We start from the raw sequence: 25,177 nt of genomic DNA, 5'->3' as shown, positions 1-25,177 counted from the left end.
TATTTTTTATCAGATAACTGATGGACAAACCTATGAAAAAACCTGTGAAAAGAAAAACACGAGTTGGAAGCGACTTGAAATGTCAAAGTTACAGTAAGCTTTTTGAGCCACCAATAACAAAGCAAAAGATGGTTTCCCATTTGCCTTTAATAATTATTTATTATTTTGATTGATTTCCTTTTTTAAGTTTGTTAATTGTTTTTTCTATGTAAATATTTATGTGTAACATTAGGTATCTTAAGTTGCGTTTCACTTCTAAACTGATTTAGTCTTTGATCATTGTTTGGGCTGCAATCTTGGGATATGACATAAAAATCTGGCACATTCTGGGATTATAATCCATTACAGAAATGAATAAATGTAAAGGTTAATAATTATATCTCTCTCTCCCCCTCTCACCCTCACTTCCTCACTCCTCTCTCTCTTTTTCTCCCTTTCCTTCCCTCTCCTTCTCTCTCCCACCACCTCTCTCTCCCTCCACCACTATCTCTTTCTCTATCTTTCCATCTGCAGCAGGGTGGACATTGTGATGAACAAATTTAGTGCTGTTTTAAGTAAGGAAATTTACAGAGAAGAACACAGCCAGTCTTCTCAGACAGGCAACTAATTCCAGCTAGCTGAATACACATAAGGTAAGAAAGACATAAAGGGCATTATGTACACGTGTGTCAGTATGAATGTATATGATTGCTGTAAGAGACCGTGAGTGACTTAGGAGATAAGAATCCAAACTGATCACAAAATGATATTATCAGTAAGATTTGTAAATATAAACTGCTTAGTGTAAATCATTTTTACCAAAGCTGAATAAAACCAGAGATAACTTCGGAAAAGTTTGTTCAACATGGGCTGTTGAAATATTTTTGTTAGGGTTACTGAAAGAGTATTTACAGAGTGACTGAGTTTTTTTTGTGTTAAATGAAACTACAGAAAAGGGCCAGGGATATGTGGGTAAGAGCATATTCTGAAGAACATCAGGAAAGAATCATTAAGAATAGTTAGAATCATAGAGTCATATGCCATGGAAACAGGTCCTTCAGCGCAACTTCCCATGCTGACCACGATGCCCTATACAAGCTAGACCCATTTGCCAACATTTGACCTATAACCTACTAAACCATTTCTATCCATGTAGCTGCCCATCTGTTGTTTAAAAGTTACTCTTGTATCTGCTTCAAAGTTGGTATTGTACTAGTTTCAGCTATTTCACCTGGTAGCTCATTCTGCTTCGATACCGCCCTTGGTCTGAAAATTTGTCCCTCAAGTTCCTCCTAAATCTTTCCCCTCTCATCTTAAACCTAGCCCCCTAGTTCTAGATACCCCCAATCCGAGAAAAAGACTGAGTGCTTCTTATGATTTTATGCTCTTCTGTAAAATCACTACTCACTCTCTTATGCTCCAAGAAATAAAGTCCTAGTTTGACCATCCTCATCATATAACTCAGTCCCACAAATCCAGGAAGCATCCTTGTAAACCTTTTCTGCTCTCCTTCTAGTTTAATAATATCTTTTGCAAGGCATGTTGACTAAAACTGAAAATTATACTCCAAGTTCAGTCTCCCCATTGTCCTGAACAACTGCCCATGACTTCCCAGTTTTTATCATCAATGCCTTGACTTATTAAGTCCCGTGTGCTAAAAGCCTTCTTTACTACACTGCCCTCCGTGACTATATGGTCTGCGAACACTGTCCTTTCTATCCCAGGTCACTCTTTTTTACAACACTTCTCTCGGCCCTGCTCTTCACTATGAAAGTCTTACTTGGATTTGGCTTTCCAAAATGCATCACCTCGCACTTATCCGAATTAAACTCCGTCTGGCATTCTCAGCCAACTTACTCAGCTGATCAAGATGCCCTTGTAAATTTTACTAACCTTCTTTATATTACTTAATACCTATCTGCAAACTTACTTACCGTGCCTTGTGCATTCTTACAATGGACCCAGCACCAACCCATAAGGAATATCACAAAGTCACAGGCCTCAAGTCGAAGAGACAATCTTCCACCATCACCTTTTGCTTTCTGTCTTGAAGCCAACTGTGAATCCAATTAGCCAGATGTCTCTGGATTCCATGCAACCCAACTTTCCAAAACAGCCTATCCTGTGAAACCTTATCAAAGGCCTAACTGAAATCCATACAAACCATACCTATCACCATATCTACCCACCCTGGTCAACTTTCTCAGTCATCTCATAGAAAACCTGAAACAAATTCATAAGACATGGTTTCCATGCTGACTACCCCTAATCAACTCCTGTCCTTCCAGGTGTATGTATATCCTATCCCTCAGCATCCTCTCCGGTAACTTGCCTGCTCACAGATTTTAGACTTACTGACCCAGCATTCCCAGGTTTTCATTTGCTACCCTACTTAAATAGAGGCACAGCATTTGATATCCTCCAGTCGACTAGCACCTTATCTGTGGCTAACAATGATGCAAATATCTCAGATGGGACTTCCACAATTTCTTCTTTAGCCTCCAAAACCTGTTCAGGCCTAGGAGATTGGCTTACCTTCATCCCTTATAAGACATCCAGCACCTTCTCTACTGTAATACGGACTGTCCCCAAGACCTCCCCAGTTGCTTTTCCTAGTTACAAAAGCTTCACGTCTTTCTCCACAGTAAAACCAGAGGAGAAATATGCATAAAGGACCTTACACATCCTCTTTAGTACTTTGGTCTTTGAGGAGTTCCATTCACTCGATATTTACTCTTTTTCACTAAAGTTATAATAGATGTTCTCCTTCTTCAAAGGAAGAGGCTTCCTTTCCCTCACCATCAACACTGCCCTCAACTGCATCTCTGCCATTTCGCCTAATCCTCCTGCCACCCTACCAGGAATAGGGTTCCTCTTACCTCCTACCCCACCAGCCTCTGCGTCCAGCATATAATTCTCCGCAACTTCTGCCATCCCCAATGTGATCCCACTGCCAAGCGCATCTTTCCCTCTCCCTCCCACTTCCTGATTTCCACGGGAATTGCTCCCTACATGACTCCCTTGTTCATTCGTCCCTCCCCACTGATCTCCCTCCTGGCACTAACCCTTGTAAGTAGAACAAGTGCTATACCTGCCCCTACACCTCCTCCCTCACTACCATTCAGGGCCCCAAACAGTCCCTCCAGGTGAGGCAACACTTCACCTGTGAGTCTGTTGGAGTCATATACTGCGTCCTGTGCTCCCCGTGTGGCCTCCTGTTTATCTTCAGCCCTGTATCTCTTTCACCAATCAACTTCCCAGCTCTGTACCACATCCCTCCCCTTCAGGTTTCACCTATCACCTTGGGATCTCTCTCCCCTCCCCGCACCTTTTAAACCTACTCCTCATCTTTTTTTCTCCAGTCCTGCTGAAGTGTTTCAGCCCGATACATCGACTGTACTCTTTTCTATAGATGCTGCCTGGCCTGCTGAGTTCCTCCAGCATTTTGTGTGTGTTGCTTATAAAGTCTGCTTGGATTTTCCTTTATCTTTTCTGCCAAAGTTACCTCATACTGCCTTTTTGCCCTCCTGATTTCCGTCCTGAGTACACTTCTGTATTCTTTATACTCCTCCAGGAGATTCACCTTCCCCTGCTGCCCGTCCCTGACCCACGTGGCGTGGTAGGATAGCAGTTAGCATAACATTTTACAGCACCAGTGGCCGGGATTCAATTCCCACTGCTTTCTATAAGGAGTTTGTATGCTCTCCCCGTGACCTGCTTTCCTCCCACGTTCCAAAGATGTACGAGTCCAGATTAATAACTTGTGTTGGAAGTGTGGTGACACTTGCTGGCTGTCCCAGCGCATCCTTGGACTGTATTAGCTATTGACGAAAAAGATACATTTCATTGTATCTTTCATGTTTTGATATACAGTACATGTGTCAAATAGTAAAGCTAATCCTTAAATCTTTTTTTCCTGGCTAGAGCTTCAATATTCCTTATCATCCAGAACTCCCTACTCCTGCCAGCCCTCTCCTTCACTCCAACAGGAACATGCAGACCTTGAGCTTTCACTATCTCAACTTTAAAAGCCTTCCACTTGCCAGTTGGTTGATAAATTCCTCTAGGAAACACTCTGCCTTTCTTTATGAACATTAGAGGTGCTCTGATAGATACTCGGCATCTAACAGAGTCATAGAAAAGCAGAGCACAGCAACAGGCTTTCTGGATCATCTAGTCCCAGCCGAGCCAATGCCTACTCCCACCACCCATAGAGAATGCAGTACAGAAAGTTATTCTAACCCTCTGCCTGCCCACCCTGACCCATTTCATTCTCCCCACTTTCCCATCAATTGCCCTCATTCCCAGATTCTACCATTAATCTATACCTTGGGGCTGGGGGCAATTTACAGTGGTCCACATTTTGGGATATGAGAGTTAAATCTGGAGCACAGTCACAGGGAGAACATTCAAATTCTACATAGCGGAGGTCACATCAAGCTCCAAGTCCAGTTTATTGTTAAATGCACAAGTACAAGTTTCAAAGGTTTCAAAGGTATATTTAATGTCAGAGAAATGTATACAATATACATCCTGAAATTCTTCTCTTCGCAACCATCCACAAAAACAGAGGAGTGCACCCAAAGAATGAATGACAGTTAAATGTTAGAACTCCAAAGCCCCCTCAGCTCCCCTCCCACCCGCGCATAAGTGGCCGTGAGCAACGATTCCCCCCCCCTTTCATTCACCCAGTAATTCGACATACAACAGGCTCTCGCTCTCCCTAATAAGGGAGAAAGAGATGTCTCCATTTCACAGCGAGAGGGGAGACATAAACAACTTGCTGATTTATAATGTTAAAAGACCATTGCATCGCTTTTTCCGAGCTCTGTGCCCAAAGAACTCGAGTCTCTGGGCACACAACCAGTAGCCAGCTCTCTGCTTTCGATCTTCCATCTCCCACCACACACCAGATTCCTGCAGAGACGCCGACCTTTGGTCCGCCCGTCTCCAGAGCCACGAAATCTCGGACCCCCGAAGACGAGTGAAGCTCTCAGGCAGCATCCTTGGCGTGTCGAATAACGGCCAGTCGTGAAACCCCGAGAGCGGGTCCCATTCCCGCAAAGAACCAAAGTCAGCGTGTAAATCCAGGGTCTTCAAAAGAACCCTGAAAGGGAAAAATAAAGATATTAAAGATGGAAATAGAGCTGTTTCCGAAGATGCAAGCAAGAGAGTTTCCGTTAGATGCCATTATCTCCTCCTGAGCTCCTCCTCAATCATGGTTAATGAAAAAGTTAGCTGCAGCAACAACGTGGTATTGTTCACCAGAAAGACATAAATTAAGCATAAATTAAGTATCAACTATACACATTTTTTACAAAAGAAATCACAGTTGAATCAGATTCAGGTTTAAAAATCACCAGCATAGGTTGTGAAATTTGTTGTTATGCAACAGGGGTACATTGCAATACATAATAATAAAAACAATGAATTACAGTATGAAGAGAAAATATTTTTTAAAGCTTAGCTTAATAAGTAGTTCAAAAAAAGACATGAATTAGTGTTCATGGGTTCAACGTCCTTTCAGAAATCTGACAACAAAAACACGGTGTATTTTAGTGTACAGTGACTAGAGTGGCCATAGTGTTCAGAACTGAACTGGAGTTGTGAAGTTGTGAGGCAGTAATTCTACCAGCTCTGCCCCTGTGGTGCAGAAAGAAACTTGTGCCTAACATGGGGTTCTAATCCATGGCCCCGAGATTAGAAGTCTCACGTTCTACCAGCTGAGCAAGCAGGGCTGTAACAATTTTGGCAAAAGCTGGAAAAGGGAAAGGAATTATGAACCAACTAATGTGCTGCTGCTCAGGGTAGCTGAAGTGAGGATCCTTTTGCTGTGTCATTACTCTCACTTTGAGGAATTCATTAAAGATATTGAAATACCTTCAAAAAAAAAAATCAAACTATTCTTGGAATGAAAATAGAAGGTTACTGTGGGAAACGTGGGTTGATGTAGTTACACACCATTTGAAATGTTGTTTAGTTTCTCCAGTTTGCGCTCGTGGTCTGGCTGCAGAAACTGGGCTCGTTGGCTATATGATTTGAAATTTAAAGCTCTGACCACTAGGGGTCTAAATCATAGTGATGTTTGGTAAAACTGCGAGGTTTTGAAAACATTTCGCAGACAAGTTTAAAGTACAGGATTTACAACTACCGACAGCTGCCAAGTCAGCTGGAAACAATATGCTAATTCAATAAAAGATCTTTTTAATCAATTTTGAATGTAATGCTGATTAAGAATAAAAGCAGATAATTTAGGGAGTGAAAATTTTTTAATTATTAATAAGATGCGACTGTTGCAAGTGAGACTCATGCGAGTATTCTGGATCCAATTCCCAGCACTAAGAATTGTAATAGGTGGCACTCTGTAGTTAAATAATGAAAAGAGCTTATTTCATTCACAGGTCACTGCAAGATATCATCACTTTTTTTTTTGTTTTGAAAGAATACAACCGTTAATCATACACGTATGAATATCCAAAGATGCAAGACTAGAGGAGCTTAATCTGAGTGCTACACTAGGCTGTGTCCTTGTCAGGAACGCAGCCGGATGGACCCAAACGCAGGACGCAGACACTGAAGTACTAGGGGGAGGGCAGGATGGGGATGCCATGGCACTTAAGGGTAGAGCTGGGGTTCAGGTAGATAGAGTTCAGGCAGGCAGAGCGGAGCAGGCTCCCAAAGTTCAGGCAGGCAGAGCGGAGCGGGCTCCCTGAGTTCGAGTTCAGGCAGACAGGTCCCCCGGGGGTTCAGGCAGGCAGGTCCCCCGGGGGTTCAGGCAGGCAGGTCTAGGTGGCTAGATAGGCTGCTGGAGAGCCCTCCCTGGGCGGGCCGCATATATCCCGGGAAGGGCCGCCTCCCAGGCGGAAACACCGGAGGCCTGGGCCCAACGCGAACCCCCAGGCGGGTGTGGGGCACAATCCCAGGGTTCAGGCAGAAGAGGAGGACGGGGCAGAAAAGAGCCTTCCCTGGGCGGGCCGCATATGTCCCGGGTAGGGTCACCTTCCAGGCGGAAACACTGGAGGACTGGGCACGACGCGAACCCCTAGGCGGGTGCAGGGCACAATCCCAGGGTTCGGGCGAAAGTGGAGGACGGGGCAGAACCCCCACTGGGCAGTGGCAGACCGGCCGGGCCTGCCCGACGAAGGCAAGGGATAGGAACGGGCAGAACCGCCATCAGGCCGCGGCGGTTCAGCCAGATCCGCCCGACAGAGGCAAGGGATAGGAACGGGCGTAGGTCCAGGGTGACTAACACAACACTCATGATAACGAGAAAATCAGGAACAGCCAGCAGACAGCGCGACCACGCGAACAAAACAAACGAGCAGAGAAGCAGGACCAACACATGGAAAGAAAGGTCAGGGAGAGGACCAACCTGGCAGTACTGGTACGGGCAAAGAAGCATGATGAGGAGTAGATCTGAGCCCAGGCAGGATAACAGAATGCAGAGAAGCTTTCTGAGCCAGTGGAGAAACAGAACAAAATAACCACCCACCTGGTCCCAGTCCCAAGGCCCCTTATAAACACCTGCAGCTCAATAAGTTACAGGTGTGCCTCCTTGAGCCAGGAGGGTCCTAACTAGATCACAGGTGACGGGAGGGACAACTGCAGGACCTGGAGTCCGGAGCCCTCGGACCTGATCAAAACCCGGAACGCGGTTTCCAGACCGGACCCTGACAGTCCTCTGCTCCCTATACACCAGTCACAGTGTGGCCAGACTCTGCTCTCACTCCCATCTGCAGATCTGTAGATATTACCACTATAATTTTTTTAATTCATTTACGGGATGTGGGCATCACCAGCTAAGCCAATGTTTATTGCCCATCTCTAGTTGCCCTTGAGAAGGTGGTGATGAGCTGCCTTCTTGAACCGCTGCAGTCCCTGAGGTGTAGGTACACCCACAGTGCTGTTAGGGAGGGAATTGCGTGATTTTGACCCAGTGACAATGAAGGAATGGTGATTTGCTTCCAAGTCAGGATGGTGAGTGACTTGGAGGGGGATTTCCAAGTGGTGGTGTTCCCAGGTATCTGCTGTTCTCGTCCTTCTAGATGGTAGTGGCCGTGGGTCTGGAAGGTGCTGCCTTAGGAACTTCGGTATGTTGTTGTAGTGCATCTTGTAGATAGTACACACTGCTGCAACTGTTTGTCAATGGTGGAGGGAATGGATGTTTGTGGAAGAGGTACCAATCAATTGAGTGTTGATAGAGCTGTACTCGTCTGGGTGAGTGGCCAGCATTCCATTACACTCCTGACCTGAGCCTTGTGGACAGACTTCGGAGTCAGGAGGTCAGTTACACGCCATAGGATTCCTAGTCTTTGACCTGCTCTGGTAGCCACAGTGTTTATAATGGCTAGGCCAGTTCAGTTTCCTGCCAGTGGTAACCCCCAGGATATTGATAGTAGGGGATTCAGTGATGGTGATGCCACTGAATGTCAAGGGATGATGGTTAGAGCCTCTCTTGTTGGAAATGATCATTGCCTGGCACTTGCGTGGCTCGAATGTTACTTGCCATTTGTCGGCCCAAGCCTGGATATTGTCCAGGTCCTGCTGCATTTGGGTATGAACTGCTTCACTATCTGAGGAGTCACGAATGGAGCAGAACATTGTGCAGACATCTGCAAATATCCCTACTTTTGGCCTTGTGACGGAAGGAAGGTCATTGATGAAGCAGTGGAAGATGGTTGGTCCTAGGACATTTCCCTGAGGAACTCCTGCAGTGACGTCCTGAGGATGAGATGATTGACCTCCAATCACCACAACCATCTTCCCTTGTGTCAGGTTTGAATCCAACTAGTGGAGGATTTTCCCCCTAATTCCCATTGGCTCCATTTTAGCTAGGGCACCTTGATGCCACACTCAGTCAGATGTTGCCTGGATGTCGACATTGGGCCATATTTCAGATGAGTCAGAGTACAGAAAGGAGACAGTGAGCCAAGTGTCATGGTGACATGACAACAACTGTTCCCTCAGTGTCAGTGAAACTAAAGAGCTGATCATTGACTTCAGTAAGAGGGGAGTGGTGGTTACATGCTCCTGTTTACATCAATGGAGCTGAGTTTGAGAGGGTTGAGAGCTTTAATTTACGAGGAGTAAATATTACCAGTAGCCTGTCCTGGTCTAACTACGTAGACACAACAGCTAAGAAAACTTAACAGTGCCTCAGCTTTCTCAGGAGGTTAAAAATTTAGCATGTTACTATTGCCAGTGGAAGCATATGGGTGAGGACCATGTACAGATCCTTGGCATAGAATGCATAGAACCATTCAGATTAAGGCACTGTGTTTTGAAGGGAGCTTGTCACTGGACAATGAAGCCCACTTGAGCAAAGCAGAACAGTTAAACACTGGAAGATATGTTGGCCAAGGCATTGTAAATGTTGTGCATTAAGAAAAGGTCAGGTGATTCAGAGTCGCTGGTTAAGGTGTAATTTGTGTGATCGTAGATTCAGAGTCGCTGGTTATGGTGTAATTTGTGTGATCGTAGATTCAGAGTCGCTGGGTATGGTGTAATTTGTGTGATCGTAGATTCAGAGTCGCCTGTTATGGTGTAATTTGTGTGATCGTAGATATGAGTGCAATATCACTTGCTGTTAAGGATCCGGCCTGAACACTGGGTCAAAGGGGCTCTGCTGATAGCTCTGGACCACGACAGCCCTTAAATTCTACCTTCTTTCACATGGCCATGTGGGCTTTGAACCAGCCCCTTCCCTAATTGGACTCTCGCCAATTACTCACTTATCTCCTCAATAGCACCCACCTGTTTCTGTTCTCGCTTATTACCCGGTCCACTTAAACCCTGCCTCGACTCACACTCTCTGCCTGTTCATCCCAGTCCTGAACTGAGTCATTCCAGCCTGCTATTGCCAACAGAAATTGTTGAATTCTGTGTTTCTGGATTCTGCCTGTTTGGAACCTGATTCTTGCCTGAAGCACCCGTAATCGTCTGCCCTCGCCGGACAGCCTTTCCCAGGTAAGACTTCCACCTACCATTCCGGCTTCGTGCCTGCCTCCTGGTGTTGAAAGACTGTTGCCCCTGTGGCCGCTAATAAAATCCTGGTAAAAGAACATTCATTGGTCTGCACTTGAGTCCTACCGCAACTGGCCCCTCCTGATAATTGCACGAGGATCTCAGTGAGAGTGAATAATATTGACAAAGAATGTAAGTGTATTGACATAAGGAGAAAGTTAAATGCATTGTTCAAAAACTGCATTGGTGGTTGCCCAGTTGTAAAATAATAGTATTTTCATCTCCCTAGTTGAATCCAAAGTAATGGCTTAAATTACAATGAGATTACTTTGAACTCTGAGATTTGACACCATGATTTATTCTATGTATTACAACTCAATCAGATAGTTAAAATTAAAGTAGTTTATAATACTGATTAATCAACAAAAGTGTACTGTCTGTTTAAATCTGTGTGCTGCATATGCATGCCTGGGCATTAAAGATATATGTAATAACATAAAATAGATATAAAATTAATAAAAATGTTGTACATTTTGCATTGAATTTGTATAAACAACAATCACAGTCAGTGAATAACAGTAGAGGGATTAAACTTGAAATTAGCCTAAAGACCTGGACTTTTCAGTTAACAGCAAACCCATCATCAAACTTCATATTTCTTCATATTGCATTGGTTGTGAATGCATACAATTTTGTTGTAATACAACTCTAATGAAATACATGAATGAGTCTCAATATTAATGCAGATATACAGTAAACAGATTGGATATTTTTATTGGATGAATTATCTAGTTTTTACACTGCACTGTTTTCCAAATATTAAATAGCATGCAGACTCTAAACAATATCAAAAATACTCTATGAAATAAGCTTAGTATTTTTTGCTATACACTTTTAAGTAAAACCATCTGGAACAGATGGTTCCCACAATGAAAAGTCTTGGATAATAAAATATAAGGAACTGGTGTGAAGATTTGCCAGAAAAAGTCAGCTTATACATTCAAGCACAAAAAAAGGAGAATATTAAGTACCTTCAGCTCCAGGTTTTCTCTCCCGTGTTTCAACTTTTGATTTTTACCTGCTCCTGAGGATGAGGGGCATGTACAGTAAATCTTTCAGAGTGTTCACAAAGCAGCTGGCATTGAGAATTCAGGCATTAAGGAAATCTTGCCATACTGCCATGTTGTTTGGCTGCGTAGGCCTTAAGTATCTCCCTCTGGAAAAATAACAGTGAAACACATTGTCATAGTTCCTCCTCTTGGCTTTTTCTTCATTCCCAACTTTCTTATTCCAGTCCTGATAGCTTGGCATTCCAAGAGTACATTTGAAATAAAATTGTTAAATTCCTCTTTTTTTAAAGATCCATGAAAGTTGGGTTATGCCTGTTCTGAAGAAGTGGTGGATGGAGAAATGCCTATGAATGCTATTTGCAGAGGCTTCCAAAAGCCAACTGATAAAATACATCACATGAAGCAAATAGCAAGAATTGAAGCAATTGGTAGAAGAACAGAGGAAAGAAACTAGAAATAAGGTCAAGTATTTATATTGACAGAATCTAAATCTCTGTTTGGGCATCTTTTATATACGAAACTTAGTTGTAAAGAGTAATACCCAATTTTCCCAAAAACACAAAGGCAACATAGACATTGCAGGGGGGAGCATAAAATTCCACAGGGATAATAAATTATGGGAATGGTTAATGTTCTGGCAGATAACTTATTAACAAAAACAAAAAGAAATTCTCCAATTTGATACTAAAAATGATAGAATAGACTGAAGCAGTGGAGGTCAAAGAAATCTAGGGCTTATCTAAATGGACCATTAAAAACATTGTCATGTGGTGAAAATATTCAGTATTTGCACTGACATGAAAGCCTTTAGCAGACTGGAGTACAAGGGGTGGAAATTAAACCTGCTATATGAAGGCCTGATGGAGCTCCATGAACAGTTCTGAGCATGGCATTGGAAAAAGGATATCTTGGCATTAGTGGAAATAATAGAATGATACCTCAATTCATAACTTAAAGTACAGGGAGAAGGTACATAAGTAATTTGCCCTAAAATATTGACGATTGAGGAGTGAGTTGCTAAAAGGTCCTGAATCTGAAATGATAAGTTTCTCTTCTCACAAATGCTGAGGGCTTCTAACATTTTCTGTTTTGCTTCGGATCTCCAACATTTACCTGTTTCATTTTTCAGCAACTTAACTAAAGTTTCTGGATCTTAAGCATATTTGACATAGAGACACTAATTGTTAATCTTAAATCTGGGACTGATACATTTTTAATAAAAGATATTAAAGGATATGAAACATAAAAACATAGAAAACATACAGCACAATACAGGCCCTTCGGCCAACAATGCTGTGCCAAACATGTAATTACTTTAGAAATTACCGAGAATAGAATGCCATAGCCTTCTATTTTTCTAAGCTCCATGTACCTATCCAGGAGTCTCTTAAAAGACCCTGTCATATCCGCATATGAATAATTACAAATCAGTCATAATCTCAATGAAAGGTGGAAATGACACAAGCAGCAGAATGCCCTATTGCAAAATTAAATCTTATTTAATTCAGATTTTTTCCTACTTATTTCCAATATTCTAAATATTATGTGAACCTTTAACTTATATCATGTTAGTCAGTGTCTCCTCACTAACTGTTTCCATTTGCCAGTTATCTTGCAGCCAGTGCTTCATTCCAATTGAACTAAGCTTTTTTAAAGGCTTCAATTGAACTAAGCTTTTTTAAAGGCTGATTTTTTTCCATTAAAATAACTTCTATTTGTGCTTATTTCCTCTCTTTATTTAATATTTAACTCTTATTTATACTACTATGACCGTAAGTATTTGAAATAGCTGCCTCTATAGTGGTACTTGCAAAATTATTTCTCCTCTGATTTCCCAAGACAACTCTAAATGTGAGCCAAAAGTAGGTAAAGCATATGTGGAAAATCAAGGGAGTGACCAGGTTTCCATTTTTGCATTAAAATCAGAATCTAATTTGGAAATAATAATGTGTATCTAATTCCACTGCACTGATTAAAGTGTAGAAATGGAATAGAAAGTGCCACAAAATTAGCCTTGTCCTAATCACTAACACAGAATTTCTGGCAGATTCTTAACTTTGATGTCAGCAGTGCAACTGTGATTGAACGTGGAAATTCCTAACTTGTGAACAGAACCTGCCAGCAAATGTGTTACTCCATTCAGTTGTTAGATTTCATAGCAGCCCCAGTAGTGAATACAAAAATGCCCTAGCTTCCCTTTGTTTAAATATTTAACATCAAGACCATTCAACAACATTGGGAAATCTCGTCAACTTTGACAGTTGTCAAAGCTGATTTGTAGCTTTAGCCACAGGGGCATAGTCTTGCAGCTTAGAAACAGGCCCTTCAGCCAAACTCATCCATACTGACTCTGCTGGCCAGAGAGCTTGTCTCGTCTGCACACATGGCCCATAGCTCTTGAAACCTCTCCCATCGAGGTACTTAACAAGATGGATTTTAAATATTGCTAATGTGCCTGCCTCAACCACTGTATCTGGCAGCTTTGGATGACTTTGTAGTCTGTCAAAGGTTTTCACAGCAGTTCATGGGCTGGCCTTGTTCTGACTCATCCACCAAACCTGATTTATTATGCAAGGTCTTGCATACCATACAGGGCCTTGCTGATAGGGTCAAGGAGGTTACAGATACAAGCAGGATAATTATAGTATTATTGGCAAGTGAAACTGGTATGATGGACTCAACCAAGTGCAAGCAATTAATTTAGACATGAACAATATTTGCATTGGAGAAGAATGGTTGAGCTATAGGTTGAACTTCAAATCTTGTTTTTTTTTAAATTTATTAACCCAAGCTGCAATAGAGCACTGAAACAAGTTCTATTAAAGACTCAGACTCTTAAAATGGTCAGAACATTAGGTCTACCCTATCTGTTGCTGACCCTCAAAGTACTATCTAATTGTTCTCATGTTAATGCTCATTCCAACAGCTTTGCCGCTGGTCTCCTTTCAAAAGTAATTTTAGCTTCCGACATCATTTATTGTGGACAATATATTTTATATAACTTCCTGCAATAAAATAAGTTCTCTTGACTTTCTTTTGTTTCCTTTTCCATTATGGAGTTATCCTTATAACAAAGTGTAACTCATTGATGAAGCAGCTGAAGATGATTTCAGCACGGGAATATTTTTCTGTGGAATTCCTGCAGTGATCCCATGATGCGGCGATAATCGGGCACCAGAAACCTCAGCCAATCAGACTGCAGTCCCTATAAGACTAAGTGATCATCAAACTATCTCTCAATAACTTGTTCACCAATGTGTAGTCAGGATTTCACCAGATCTATTTTACTCCAAACCTCATCTCGCCTTCATTCCAAATATGGATCAAGGAACTGAAGTCCAGAAGTGAGATCAAAGTGCCATTGATATCTTGGAGATGTGAGATGTAACCAAAGACTCTAGAAGATTTCTGTAGAGGTACCGTGGAGAGCATTCTGACTGTTTGCATCACTGTCTGGTATGGGGGTGGCAGTGTGCAGAATTGTAATGAGGCGGAGAGGTTTGTAGACTCTGCCAGCTCCATCACAGGCACAAGCCTCTGCATGGAGGGCATCTTCAAAAGGCATTGCCTCAGGTAGGCAGCATCCATCATTCAGAATCATCACCACCCAGGACATGTCCACTTCTCATTACCACCATTGGGGAGGAGGTGTAGGAGCCTGAAGACGCCTGTCCTTCCTTACAGTCTCACTACTTACAGTATATCTACTTGTATGTATCAACTGCCCCATCCTCAGCCCTATCACTCTGGTTCCAATCTCCCTGCCAAATTAGTTTAAACCCTCCCCTACAACTGTAGCAAGCCTACTCTCAAGGATATTGATGCCCCTTGAAAGCAACCCATTTTTTTTTAACAGGTTATACCTTCTCCAAAACAGATCCTATTGATCCAGAAATCTGATACCCTGCCCCCTGCACCAAATCCTCAGCCACACATTCATCTGCCAAATTGTCCTATTCTCACCCTCACTGAAACATGGCAGAAGCAGCAATCCAAGAATCCCTACCCTTGAGGTCCTGCTTTTCAGCTTTCTACCTAACTCCCTTTCATCTCTCTTCAGGACCTCCTCCCTTTTCCTACCTATGTTGTTTATACCAATATGTACCATGAGTTCTAGCTGTTCACCCTCCCCTTTTAGGATGCTGTAGACTTGATCCAAGACATCCCTGACCCTGGCACCTGAGAGGCAACACACCATCCAGGTGTCTCTTTCAAACCCACAGAATCCCTTGACTATTTCTCTAACTATGGAATTCCCTATCACTACTGCACTTCTCTCCTCCCTCCTTCTCCTCTGAGCCACAGAGCCTGATTCAGCGCCAGACAGCCAATCATTGCAGTTTCCCCTGTTAGGTCATCTCCTCCAACATTATACAAATGGCCACAGGGGTACTCTGCACTGGCTGACTATTCCCTTCTTTCTCCTGACAGTCTCCCACGTACTTTCCTCCTGACGTGTAGTGGTAACTACCTCCCTGTAGCTCCTCCTCATTCTCCCGAATGTGCCAAAGGTCATCCATCTGCAGTTCCATCTATTGTAATGTACATTGATTATTAATATCTGCACTGCACTGCTGCCATAAAACAACAAATTTCACAATTTGTCTGTGAAAATAAACCTGACTCTTATTTTGATTCTATGTAGACAATGGACATTACAGCAAAAACACTCTTGTGGTTAGCTTGCACTAAGTGTAGTATATGGCTGTGATGGTTTCTGTTCAGTCATCCCAGCATTAGGACATCTTTACAGGAGTTCCTCAAGGACTCAAGGAAGTAAGATCATAAGATATAGGAGCAGAAGTAGGCCATTTGGCCCATTGAGTCTGCTCCACCATTCAATCATGGGCTGATCCAATTCTTCCAGTTATCCCCACTCCCCTGCCTTCTCCCCATACCCTTTGATGTCCAGGCTAATCAAGAACCTATCTATCTCTGCCTTAAATGCACCCAATGACTTGGCCTCCACAGCCGCTTGTGGCAACAAATTCCACAGATTTACCACCTTCTGTCTAAAGTAATTTCTCTGCATCTCTGTTCTAAATGGATGTCTTTCAATCCTGAAGACGTGCTCTCTTGTCCTAGAGTCCCCTACAATGGGAAATAACTTTGCTATATCTAATCTTTTCAGGCCTTTTAACATTTGGAATGTTTCTATGAGATCCCCCCTCATTCTCCTGAACTCCAGGGAATACAGCCCAAGAGCTGCCAGATGTTCCTCATACGGTAACCCTTTCATTCCTGGAATCATTCTTGTGAATCCTCTCTGAACCCTCTCCAATGTCAGTATATCCTTTCTAAAATAGGAGCCCAAAACTGCACACAATACTCCAAGTGTGGTCTCATGAGTGTTCTATAGAGCCTCAACATCACAACCCTGCTCTTATATTCTCTACCTCTAGAAATGAATGCCAACATTGTATTCGCCTTCTTCATAACCAACTCATCCGGGAGGTTAACCTTTAGGGTATCCTGCACAAGGACTCCCAAGTCCCTTTGCATCTCTGCATTTTGAATTCGCTCACCATCTAAATAATAGTCTGCCTGTTTATTTCTTCCATCAAAGTGCATGACCATACACTTTCCAACATTGTATTTCATTTGCTACTTCTTTGCCCATTCCCCTAAACTATCTAAGTCTCTCTGCAGGCTTTCTGTTTCCACAACACTACCTGCTACTCCACCTATCTTTGTATCATCGGCAAATTTAGCCACAAATCCATTAATCCCATAGTCCAAATCATTGACATACGTCATAAAAAGCAGCGGTCCCAACACTGACCCCTGTGGAACTCTACTGGTAACTGGAATCAGGCCAGAATAAGATTCCTTTATTCCCACTCTCTGTTTACTGCCGATCAGCCAATGCTCCACCCATGCTAGTAATTCCCCTGTAATTCCATGGGCTCTTAGCTTGCTATGCAACCTCATTGCAGCACCTTGTCAAAGACCTTCTGAAAATCCAAGTACCAAGTACTGCATCTCCTTTGTCTACCCTGCTTGTAATTTCCTCAAAAAATTGCAGTAGGTTAGTCAGGCAGGATTTTTCTTTCAGGAAACCATGCTGACTTTGGCCTATCTTGTCATGTGCCTCCAGGTTCTCCATAATCACATCACTAACAATCGATTCCACCAAATTCTCAACCACTGATGTCAGGCTAACAGATCTACAGTTTCCTTTCTGCTGCCTCTCCTCCTCAAATAGCGGAGTAACATTTGCAATTTTCCAGTCATCCGGTACAATGCCAGAATCTATCAATTCTTGAAAGATTATTGTTAATGCCTCCGCAATCTCTCCAGCTACTTCCTTCGGAACCCGAGGGTGCATTCCATCAAGTCCAGGAGATTTATCTACCCTCAGACCATTAAGCTTCCTGAGCAACTTCTCAGTCATAATTTTCACTGCACATACTCCATTTCTCTGACACTTTTGAATGTCTGGTATACTGTACTGCAGATGTCTTCCACTGCGAAGACTGATGCAGAATACACATTCAGTTCCTCTGCCATCTCTGCGTCTCTCACTACAGTATCTCCAGCGTCATTTTCTATTGGTCCTGTATCTACCCTCAACTCTCTTTCACCCTTTACATACTTGAAAAAGCTTTCATTATCTTCTTTGATATTAGTCGCAAGTGTCCTAGGCCCAGCCATATTCAGCTGGTTCATCAAAGACCTGCCTTCTATCATGGCTCAAGATGAGAGTACATGTTGATGATTGCAGAAAGTTTAATTATATTTGCAACTCACCAGCAGATGAAAAGTAACCAACACCTACAGAATTAACTGGCAACATTTAGGTGAGGGCTAATAATAAAGGCAAGTAATATTCACAATCAAAAGTGGCATGCAATAATCTTCAGCAAAAGTAGAACGCATAACCACAATACCTCTTGTATTTCTGGACCAAGCAATGACTCATTTCCTGCTCCATATTCTGCTTCTTATGAAGAAATGCAGATTTTAATTTTACTTTCCATTCGCACATCACAACACTAATACCACAGTCTGTGCAGCTGCAGTCTCAAAGAAACCATAGCCAAAGCTAAATGCCTTCAACATTTGTTTGAAGCAGCATTCACACAACCATATCTGTTAAGTAAGAAAACACGACAAAAGCCATCAAATCAGTGAATGGTCATGCAGAACCTCAGTGTCATTCCATTAGTAAGAAAGTATGACTCCATGAAATGACTGCATGTAGAGTCTTTGTAGGTGTTAATGTATAATGATAACTCAAAAAATCTTATTCCATCAATCCTACTCCAAACTATTTTTCTCCCTTTGAAAAATAATAAGCCTATAATTTTCTTTTACTTTATGTAGCACCATTCATAGCAATATAGAATTCCAAAATAGTTTCCATCCAATTAAGTGTTATGCTCTGGTAACATAGGAGACAAGTCAACTTTAGAAAAGGTCATTTTCCCTTAAATCTATAATGAGAAAATTATTTTATTCATGAAGTTATATGAGGCTAAATATTGGCTGACAACAGATTTCCAGTGCTGTTGCTGAAATGCGTGTCATGGATGTTTTACGCCCATCTACGAGGTCGACATCTCATTGGAAAAACGGCACTTCTAATATTGCAGAATTCCCTCAAAACCGTACTGGGGTATCAAATGAGATATCATGTAAATCACTTGAGGTGGGCATTGAAAATATCCCCTTCTGTCTCGAGGGCCAGAAAGGTGGCCCCACTACCTCGGTAGAGGAAGGAGGATAATAACTAATCGAGTCAGAACCTGTGATGGGCTGTCACAAAGTAAGTCCTTGATAATAACATTTTAGCCATTTAATTTAGTTCATGAGAAATTCTGCAGATGCTGGAAATCCGAATCAGCGCACACACAAAATGGTGGAGAGACCTAGCAGGTCAGGCAGCATCTATGGAAATGGCAAGTCGCTATTTCTGACCGAGAGCCTTCTTCAGAGTCCCGCCGGAGTGCTCGGCCCGAAACGTCCATTGTACTTTTTACCACAGATGCTGCCTGGCCTGCAGAGATCCTTCAGCATTTTGTGTGTCTTGCTCGGATTTCCAGCACTCGCCGATCTTCTCTTGTTTCAGAGTCCTCCAACATTTTGTGTATGTTGCACTTACTTTAGCATTGCTTCGCGGATAGCCAGTTGAACACCAGTATTGGGAGAGACGTTCAAATATTGAAAAGCGGCGCCAAATGTCTCCAGATTCCGAATAGCATTCAAAAATTAAAATTAAATATTTTTAAAAAATTAAAATAAAACCTAAGCGCTTTTACACTTTGGAACCGCAAAAGGGATGTATGTCTCAGGTGTACAAAAGACCAGTTTCAGTTGTGGGGGAATTGCGTCAGAGGCTTCGCTTTGTTGATATTTACCATTGATTGTGGCCAGAAGTTGTCCTCCGCAAAAAATCTGATGCAATAAAATCCACTGTCTCTTTTATCTGTCGAACCTTGCACCGTTCTTCCTCCCACAGGCACTGGCGCATTGCGTGAGGCGAAGACACTGGTCAAGAAAACGCGATGGCCAAGTGCAATCGACAGACCCATGCCGGAGGCTGAAGTGGCGAGGTCGAGTGATAAAACAAGGCTTGGAAAACTGGATAAACTTTAGTAATGGTAACGGAAGATTTCCTCGTATAAGCAGCGAATTTCACAAAGAGCTGTACGCATTAAAAGCAAAGCTGATGGATCTTTTTAATTATAATGTTCAATAAATGAAATTTTGTTCCTTCAGCAATGCATTAACTTCTGATTTCTGAGACTGCGGATAAATGTTAATGGAAATGCTAATGTTGTGTGTGGTCAATATTGAAAACAAAATCAGCTAAATACTGCATTCCTGTTGCCTAAAATAGTTTTTTTTTCAGAAAATTAAATATAAACTTGGTTCTATATGACTACCTCTGATGCATATCGCCATTATGAAAACAATCTTAAATGGTAAAATCTTCTCTTGCAAAATTACTTCGTATTATCCCCAAGATTTATTACCGAAGTAGAATTTAAGTATATGTGCCGTTGATCTTTTTTTTAAAACGACACTGAAGTTTGTTTAGCGATTGTAAATATCTACTACGGTTCGTGTTCCTGGCTGGAATAATTTGTACTATACCTCCAGTGCCGCTCACTATTTAAATGTTTATCTAAGTATTGAGTGTTCTGTTATTTATGTTTATAGTGCTTTCTACTTTGAAACGCCGGGACTAAAATCGATGCTACAATGGGGGACCGCTGTAACGACTTGCTCGAAGTTTACCAGACCTACTCCGACCAGCTGGATCTGAGAAATCTGCTTCAGTCTCAGAATCTGAGCTGCGAGGACTCTGACTACGATGTTTTACGGTCGGAGAAGCAGGACTTCACGGCAGACCAGACCTTCAGGGCGGCCAGGACAGTAGTCGGGGTCGCGTTAGTCTGCATCATGCTCATCTGCGGTGTCGGTAACTTCATCTTCATCGCCACCCTCGCTCGCTGTAAGAAGCTCCGAAACCTAACCAACTTGCTCATCGCCAACCTGGCCATCTCGGATTTCGTGGTTGCCATCGTGTGCTGCCCCTTTGAGATGGATTACTACGTAGTGAAGCAGCTGTCGTGGGAGCACGGCCACATTCTCTGCGCCTCCGTCAATTACCTCCGGACCGTTTCTCTGTATGTGTCCACAAATGCACTCCTGGCCATTGCCATAGATCGGTGAGTCTTCACACACACACACAAAAATAGTTAAACAAAGAGAAGCCGCTTCAATCGGAATGCTGGGTGTGAGTAAACAGTGATGAATGTTGTGAATGAATCGATGTCATTCCTTTTGATGCACGTGGCTTATTTTCGGTAGTGAAACAATTTTACAATTTCTTGCACACGGCACTCTAAGTGGAACCCAGTTTTAAGAGGAAAATGATTTCCATTTCACGCGTTTTCATCGATCACGCTAAATGCTATCAGCACCATTTGGTACTTTCCTCTCTGAAATCTTCAACTTTCACAAAGATAATACAGAACATGAGGCGGTTCCGTCAACAACAAAGTATCTGGATGGCACAGAATTCCCTCGTTTACTCTTTCTTTCTGCCTATCCTCCCCCACCCCACCAACCTTCCGTTTGTGGAGGCTGTAAGATGAAGTCCGCATTTTCCACCTCCTCCTTAGCGAAATGTTGGGCTTGCCGTTTCATACCGAAAGGAGTTTGTGCTTTTTAAAAACGGCCCCTTTCACTCAGCCGTGGTAAATGTCACGCTGCTGAGCGCACAGTGCAGGAATGTGCAGCAGGCCAGGCAGCGTCTGCAGAGAAACGTTCCGGGTGGATGGTTAATCTCGCTACACATGCTGCTGAGTTGCTTAGAACTTTCCGTTGTCTCCTTAGCCACAAAAATTTCAACATAATTTCTTTTAGGCGTTTGTAAACCCTGAGTCTTGGATCCTTTCGCTGGATACCCCTGTGTGTCGTTTCCACCTCAGTAAAAAAAAATCATCACTTTGCGCTTTAATTTCTTTCGAGTGGATTCACATTCAGTTCCTGTACATTTTTTAAAAATATATATATATATTGTAAATCTCGCATACTGTGATGTGGCGATAAATAACTACTTACGGGAGGTGGGGTACACATCTTGGCGTATAGCTGCGGATAACAGTATCACACGGGGAAAGGTTATGTTAGCGATGGACTGTCGCACATATTGTTAAATTAATGACTCAGAAGTCAAGATTGTTTAATGTCATTTCCAGTACGCCAGTGTAAAGGAGAACGAAATAATTATTACTCTGGATCCGATGCCACGCAAAGTCACAATAAGATAAAGAACACAATAATTTAAAAAACACATAAGAAATGTAAATAATAAGATAACATGTGCCTAGATTGATTGTATGCCCATAAAGTGATGCCACATGAGGTGAAACTGACGGGAAATGATAAAGTAGTAGTGGTCGCGGTGTGGAGGGACGGGTTAGTGGGTTGGAGGTGTTGATCCGCCTTACTTTCTGATAGATTACGATATTAATACAGTAATTGATTTAGTGGTAGATCATCTAATAGTGAGTTGTCATGGCATAACAGTATTGTTAAATTTGAGTTTCCTGGAGTTTCAACACCAGTCTTATGGAGTTTAATTACTTTCTGATATAGCGGCAAACTGTGGATTATGTATTAATGGGTTTAGATGCTAAATGATTATAAAGTAGTGAAAATCTGTATTGTTTTGGACGAATTGCGGTGCCATATAGTGGCGCATTACCGTTCGATGGGGTGACTCGGCGGTTCTTCATTACAAAACTGTATTTTGATGGGTTCTCGTGTTCCTTCTCTTTACCCCAGGTATCTGGCGATCGTGCACCCACTGAAGCCTCGAATGAATTATCAGACTGCCTGGGTGCTGATCGGGGTGGTGTGGTTCGGCTCACTGCTCATAGCCATCCCATCCGCCTACTTCGCCGCCGAGACCATCATTCCTCACACCCATGCTCAGGACAAGGTGTTCTGCGGCCAAATCTGGCCCACCGACCAGCAAATATCCTACAAGTCGTACTTCCTGTTCATTTTTATCTTGCAGTTCGTGGGACCCTCGGTCACCATGGGTCTCTGCTATGCTCAGATCTCCAAAGAGCTCTGGTTTAAGCGCGTGCCGGGCAACGAGACTGAGCAAATCAGGAGAAGGCTGAGGTGCAGGAGGAAGACTGTGCTCATGCTCCTGGGCATTCTAACTGTTTTTATATTATGTTGGGCGCCCTATTATGGATTTACAATTGTTCGAGATTTCTACCCGACCCTCGTTCTGAAAGAGAAACACTACATAGCGGTATTTTACATGGTTGAGTGCATTGCCATGAGCAACAGTATGATTAATACGGTGTTTTTTGTGACGGTTAAAAACAACACCGTGAAGTACTTTAAGAAGGTGGTGTTGCTGAGGTGGAAGTCCACCCAGTGCGGGAGCAGCAAATCGACGCAGGAACTTGACGTGAGGACAACTGGTGGGGCCACTATCAGAAGTGGTTGACCAAGTTCAGCTGAAAAATGTTTTCAAAGATAAAGGGGCCTACTGACTTAACACTGGTGCATGCTGAGAGACTGGGCTCTGGGTCACCGACCACAGACGGCTAGACTGTGTTTTGTATGGTTTATTGTCAGGGTATGTGGAAGATGTCACTAGTCAATGGTCCTTGTTGTATTGTAAATGTGGGGGCGGGGTATTTCATTACCCGTGGTCGCTATTTATTTGTACTTTGTCAAACTCAAAGATACGCCTATCCCAGGGTTAGGCATATTGTTTCGAAAACTGTTCTTCGGACTACCAACCAATACTCGGATTGTATAGACACATTAGATAGAATTAAACGTTTATAAGGCTTAAACCAAGTGCAATAAAAGTAATAACACGGAACAGATTCGAATCAATTTTGTAATTGTATATGATACGCATTTGTTCATTAGATCTATCTAGAGGGGGGAACGAATTAAGCCAAGTGACTATTTAATATCTTGGAATATTCTTCGTTGAGGGAAAAGCAACTCGAGACATCATTCAAGAATAGATGAGGCAAATATAATTGAAGTGGTTACCCTCGCTGTCTCAATACTCGGTTGCGCGTTCTGAATCTGTAAATTGCACGAGTAGGGAAGTCGTTTGGATGATTTCTGACCGATTTAAATCAACGTAAGCAAAATTAAAAATCGGTAGCTTTTATTTTAGCTCAGCGCTATTTTGCAGTTAGCCAGTCCATAGTGCCGATTATAATTTAAATACAGTAATTGTATTTTTAGGAAAATAGATAAGCTAATACCAAAAGATGCTTCTTAGGCAAGGAGCTCTCATTGTGTCGTAAGTCTCTGGGGCTAGAGAAGTGGTATTTGAAAATCAATTTCTTGAATGCTGAGCAAGGAAACAAACGTTTTTGCAGCAGGTTCCATGTTTAATCCGTATATGTGAAAGGGGTTCTGGTTAAAATGCAGTCCCCTTTTATTGCCCATTTTCCAGAAGGTTGGTTCCGCATTTTCTCGTCGTCTGCCTTTCACTGCTCATTCTCAATTAGAGCAAAGGGGTATGCTCTAGTAAAAAAAACTGACATTATTTTGATTAAGAACTATTTCAGAAGTCAAAGTTTATATGATCTAAAGCTATATTGTCTTTGAAAAGTGAACTTCTGTTTTTAGTAACATTGCCTATTGTAGCCTCTTATAGTTAAAATAAATTATTTAAACTCTTTGGTCTTAATATCTAGTTGAAGATGACCAAATAAATATTTAAGTGTTTACAAAAAGCTGTTTTCATTTGTGTGCTTATTTCACATATGATAATTCCATGAAGGGTCATCTGTCTGAAACGTTTACCCTATTTTTTTCCTTCATCTCAAGTGCTTCCTCGTCCAGCCTCTTTGGATTTTATTTCAGATTTCCAGCTTTCACAGTTCTCTCCTTTATATCGTGTCTAGATAAGGGTGGTGTGCATTCATTAGGATATTTTGCACATCTCTCTGGGAGCCATGTTATATAATGTTTCAAGATTCCTCAACTTAACTCTCATCTCATTGAGGCCAAAATGAAAAAAAAGAATGGAGAATGTTTTCGGGAAAAATGTTTGCAACCAAAATAAGTCACAAGGCTTTCAGCACTGTCAAATAATACAGGTCTTACTCTGTCAATGCATTCTCAGTCACGTAGAAGTAATTGAACAATTTTAGTGGTCTTACGTATCGTCTTTGAGCACTATAGCATGAATTCTGCACAGAATATTGACATAAGTAGTCAGGATGAGATGATTACATTAATCACTGGAGCTGTTTCCAAAATGAAGCCCCACAGATAAAATAAAATATTCACTGACAGGCTAGCAACGAACAGAATGAAAACTTAATGGAATTTTACATCAAGATTGCAGACTCTTATGTTTACACATAAGCATACTAATTTAGTAATTTGGAAAAATTATTAAATTGGTTATATTTGGTCTGGTCTCAAATCTACCATGCATATATTATAGTGCTAATTATGAGACTGACTGAGAAACTAATCCACCATCATTTATTTCATTTCAGTTTCAAAGATAAAACCAATTATTCTCATTCTCATTCAGATAATGATTTAATATTCCACATTAGACACCGTGCAATATTGATTAATATTTTAGCTGCAGTTTTAATCAAAAGCAAACAAAGGAAAATATTGACAAAAGAACATAAGAT

General features: G+C 42.0%; 1 protein-coding gene and 1 long non-coding RNA gene across 2 annotated transcripts; one reads left to right on the top strand and one right to left on the bottom strand.

Moving 5' to 3' along the window:
• Positions 1-4,481: 4,481 nt before the first annotated feature.
• Positions 4,482-19,488, bottom strand: LOC140730009 (uncharacterized). Its single transcript, XR_012099475.1, has 3 exons — positions 19,373-19,488; positions 10,974-11,158; positions 4,482-5,086 (listed from the first exon to the last, which is right to left on the bottom strand). It is a non-coding gene; the product is annotated as an uncharacterized lncRNA (long non-coding RNA).
• Positions 11,366-24,218, top strand: prokr1b (prokineticin receptor 1b). The gene is given in 5 exon segments (XM_073050166.1): positions 11,366-11,473; positions 19,474-19,615; positions 20,178-20,689; positions 22,314-22,971; positions 22,973-24,218. Coding segments are annotated over 3 exon segments (1,197 nt in total). The 5' UTR covers positions 11,366-11,473; positions 19,474-19,615; positions 20,178-20,219; the 3' UTR covers positions 23,042-24,218.
• Positions 24,219-25,177: the final 959 nt, after the last annotated feature.

The sequence above is a fragment of the Hemitrygon akajei genome, chromosome 7, assembly GCF_048418815.1.
Source record: "Hemitrygon akajei chromosome 7, sHemAka1.3, whole genome shotgun sequence".
NCBI classification, from domain to species: Eukaryota; Metazoa; Chordata; class Chondrichthyes; order Myliobatiformes; family Dasyatidae; genus Hemitrygon; species Hemitrygon akajei.
The sequence above is the reverse complement of the archived record's forward strand: the minus strand, read 5'-3'. Positions and strand labels throughout refer to the sequence as shown.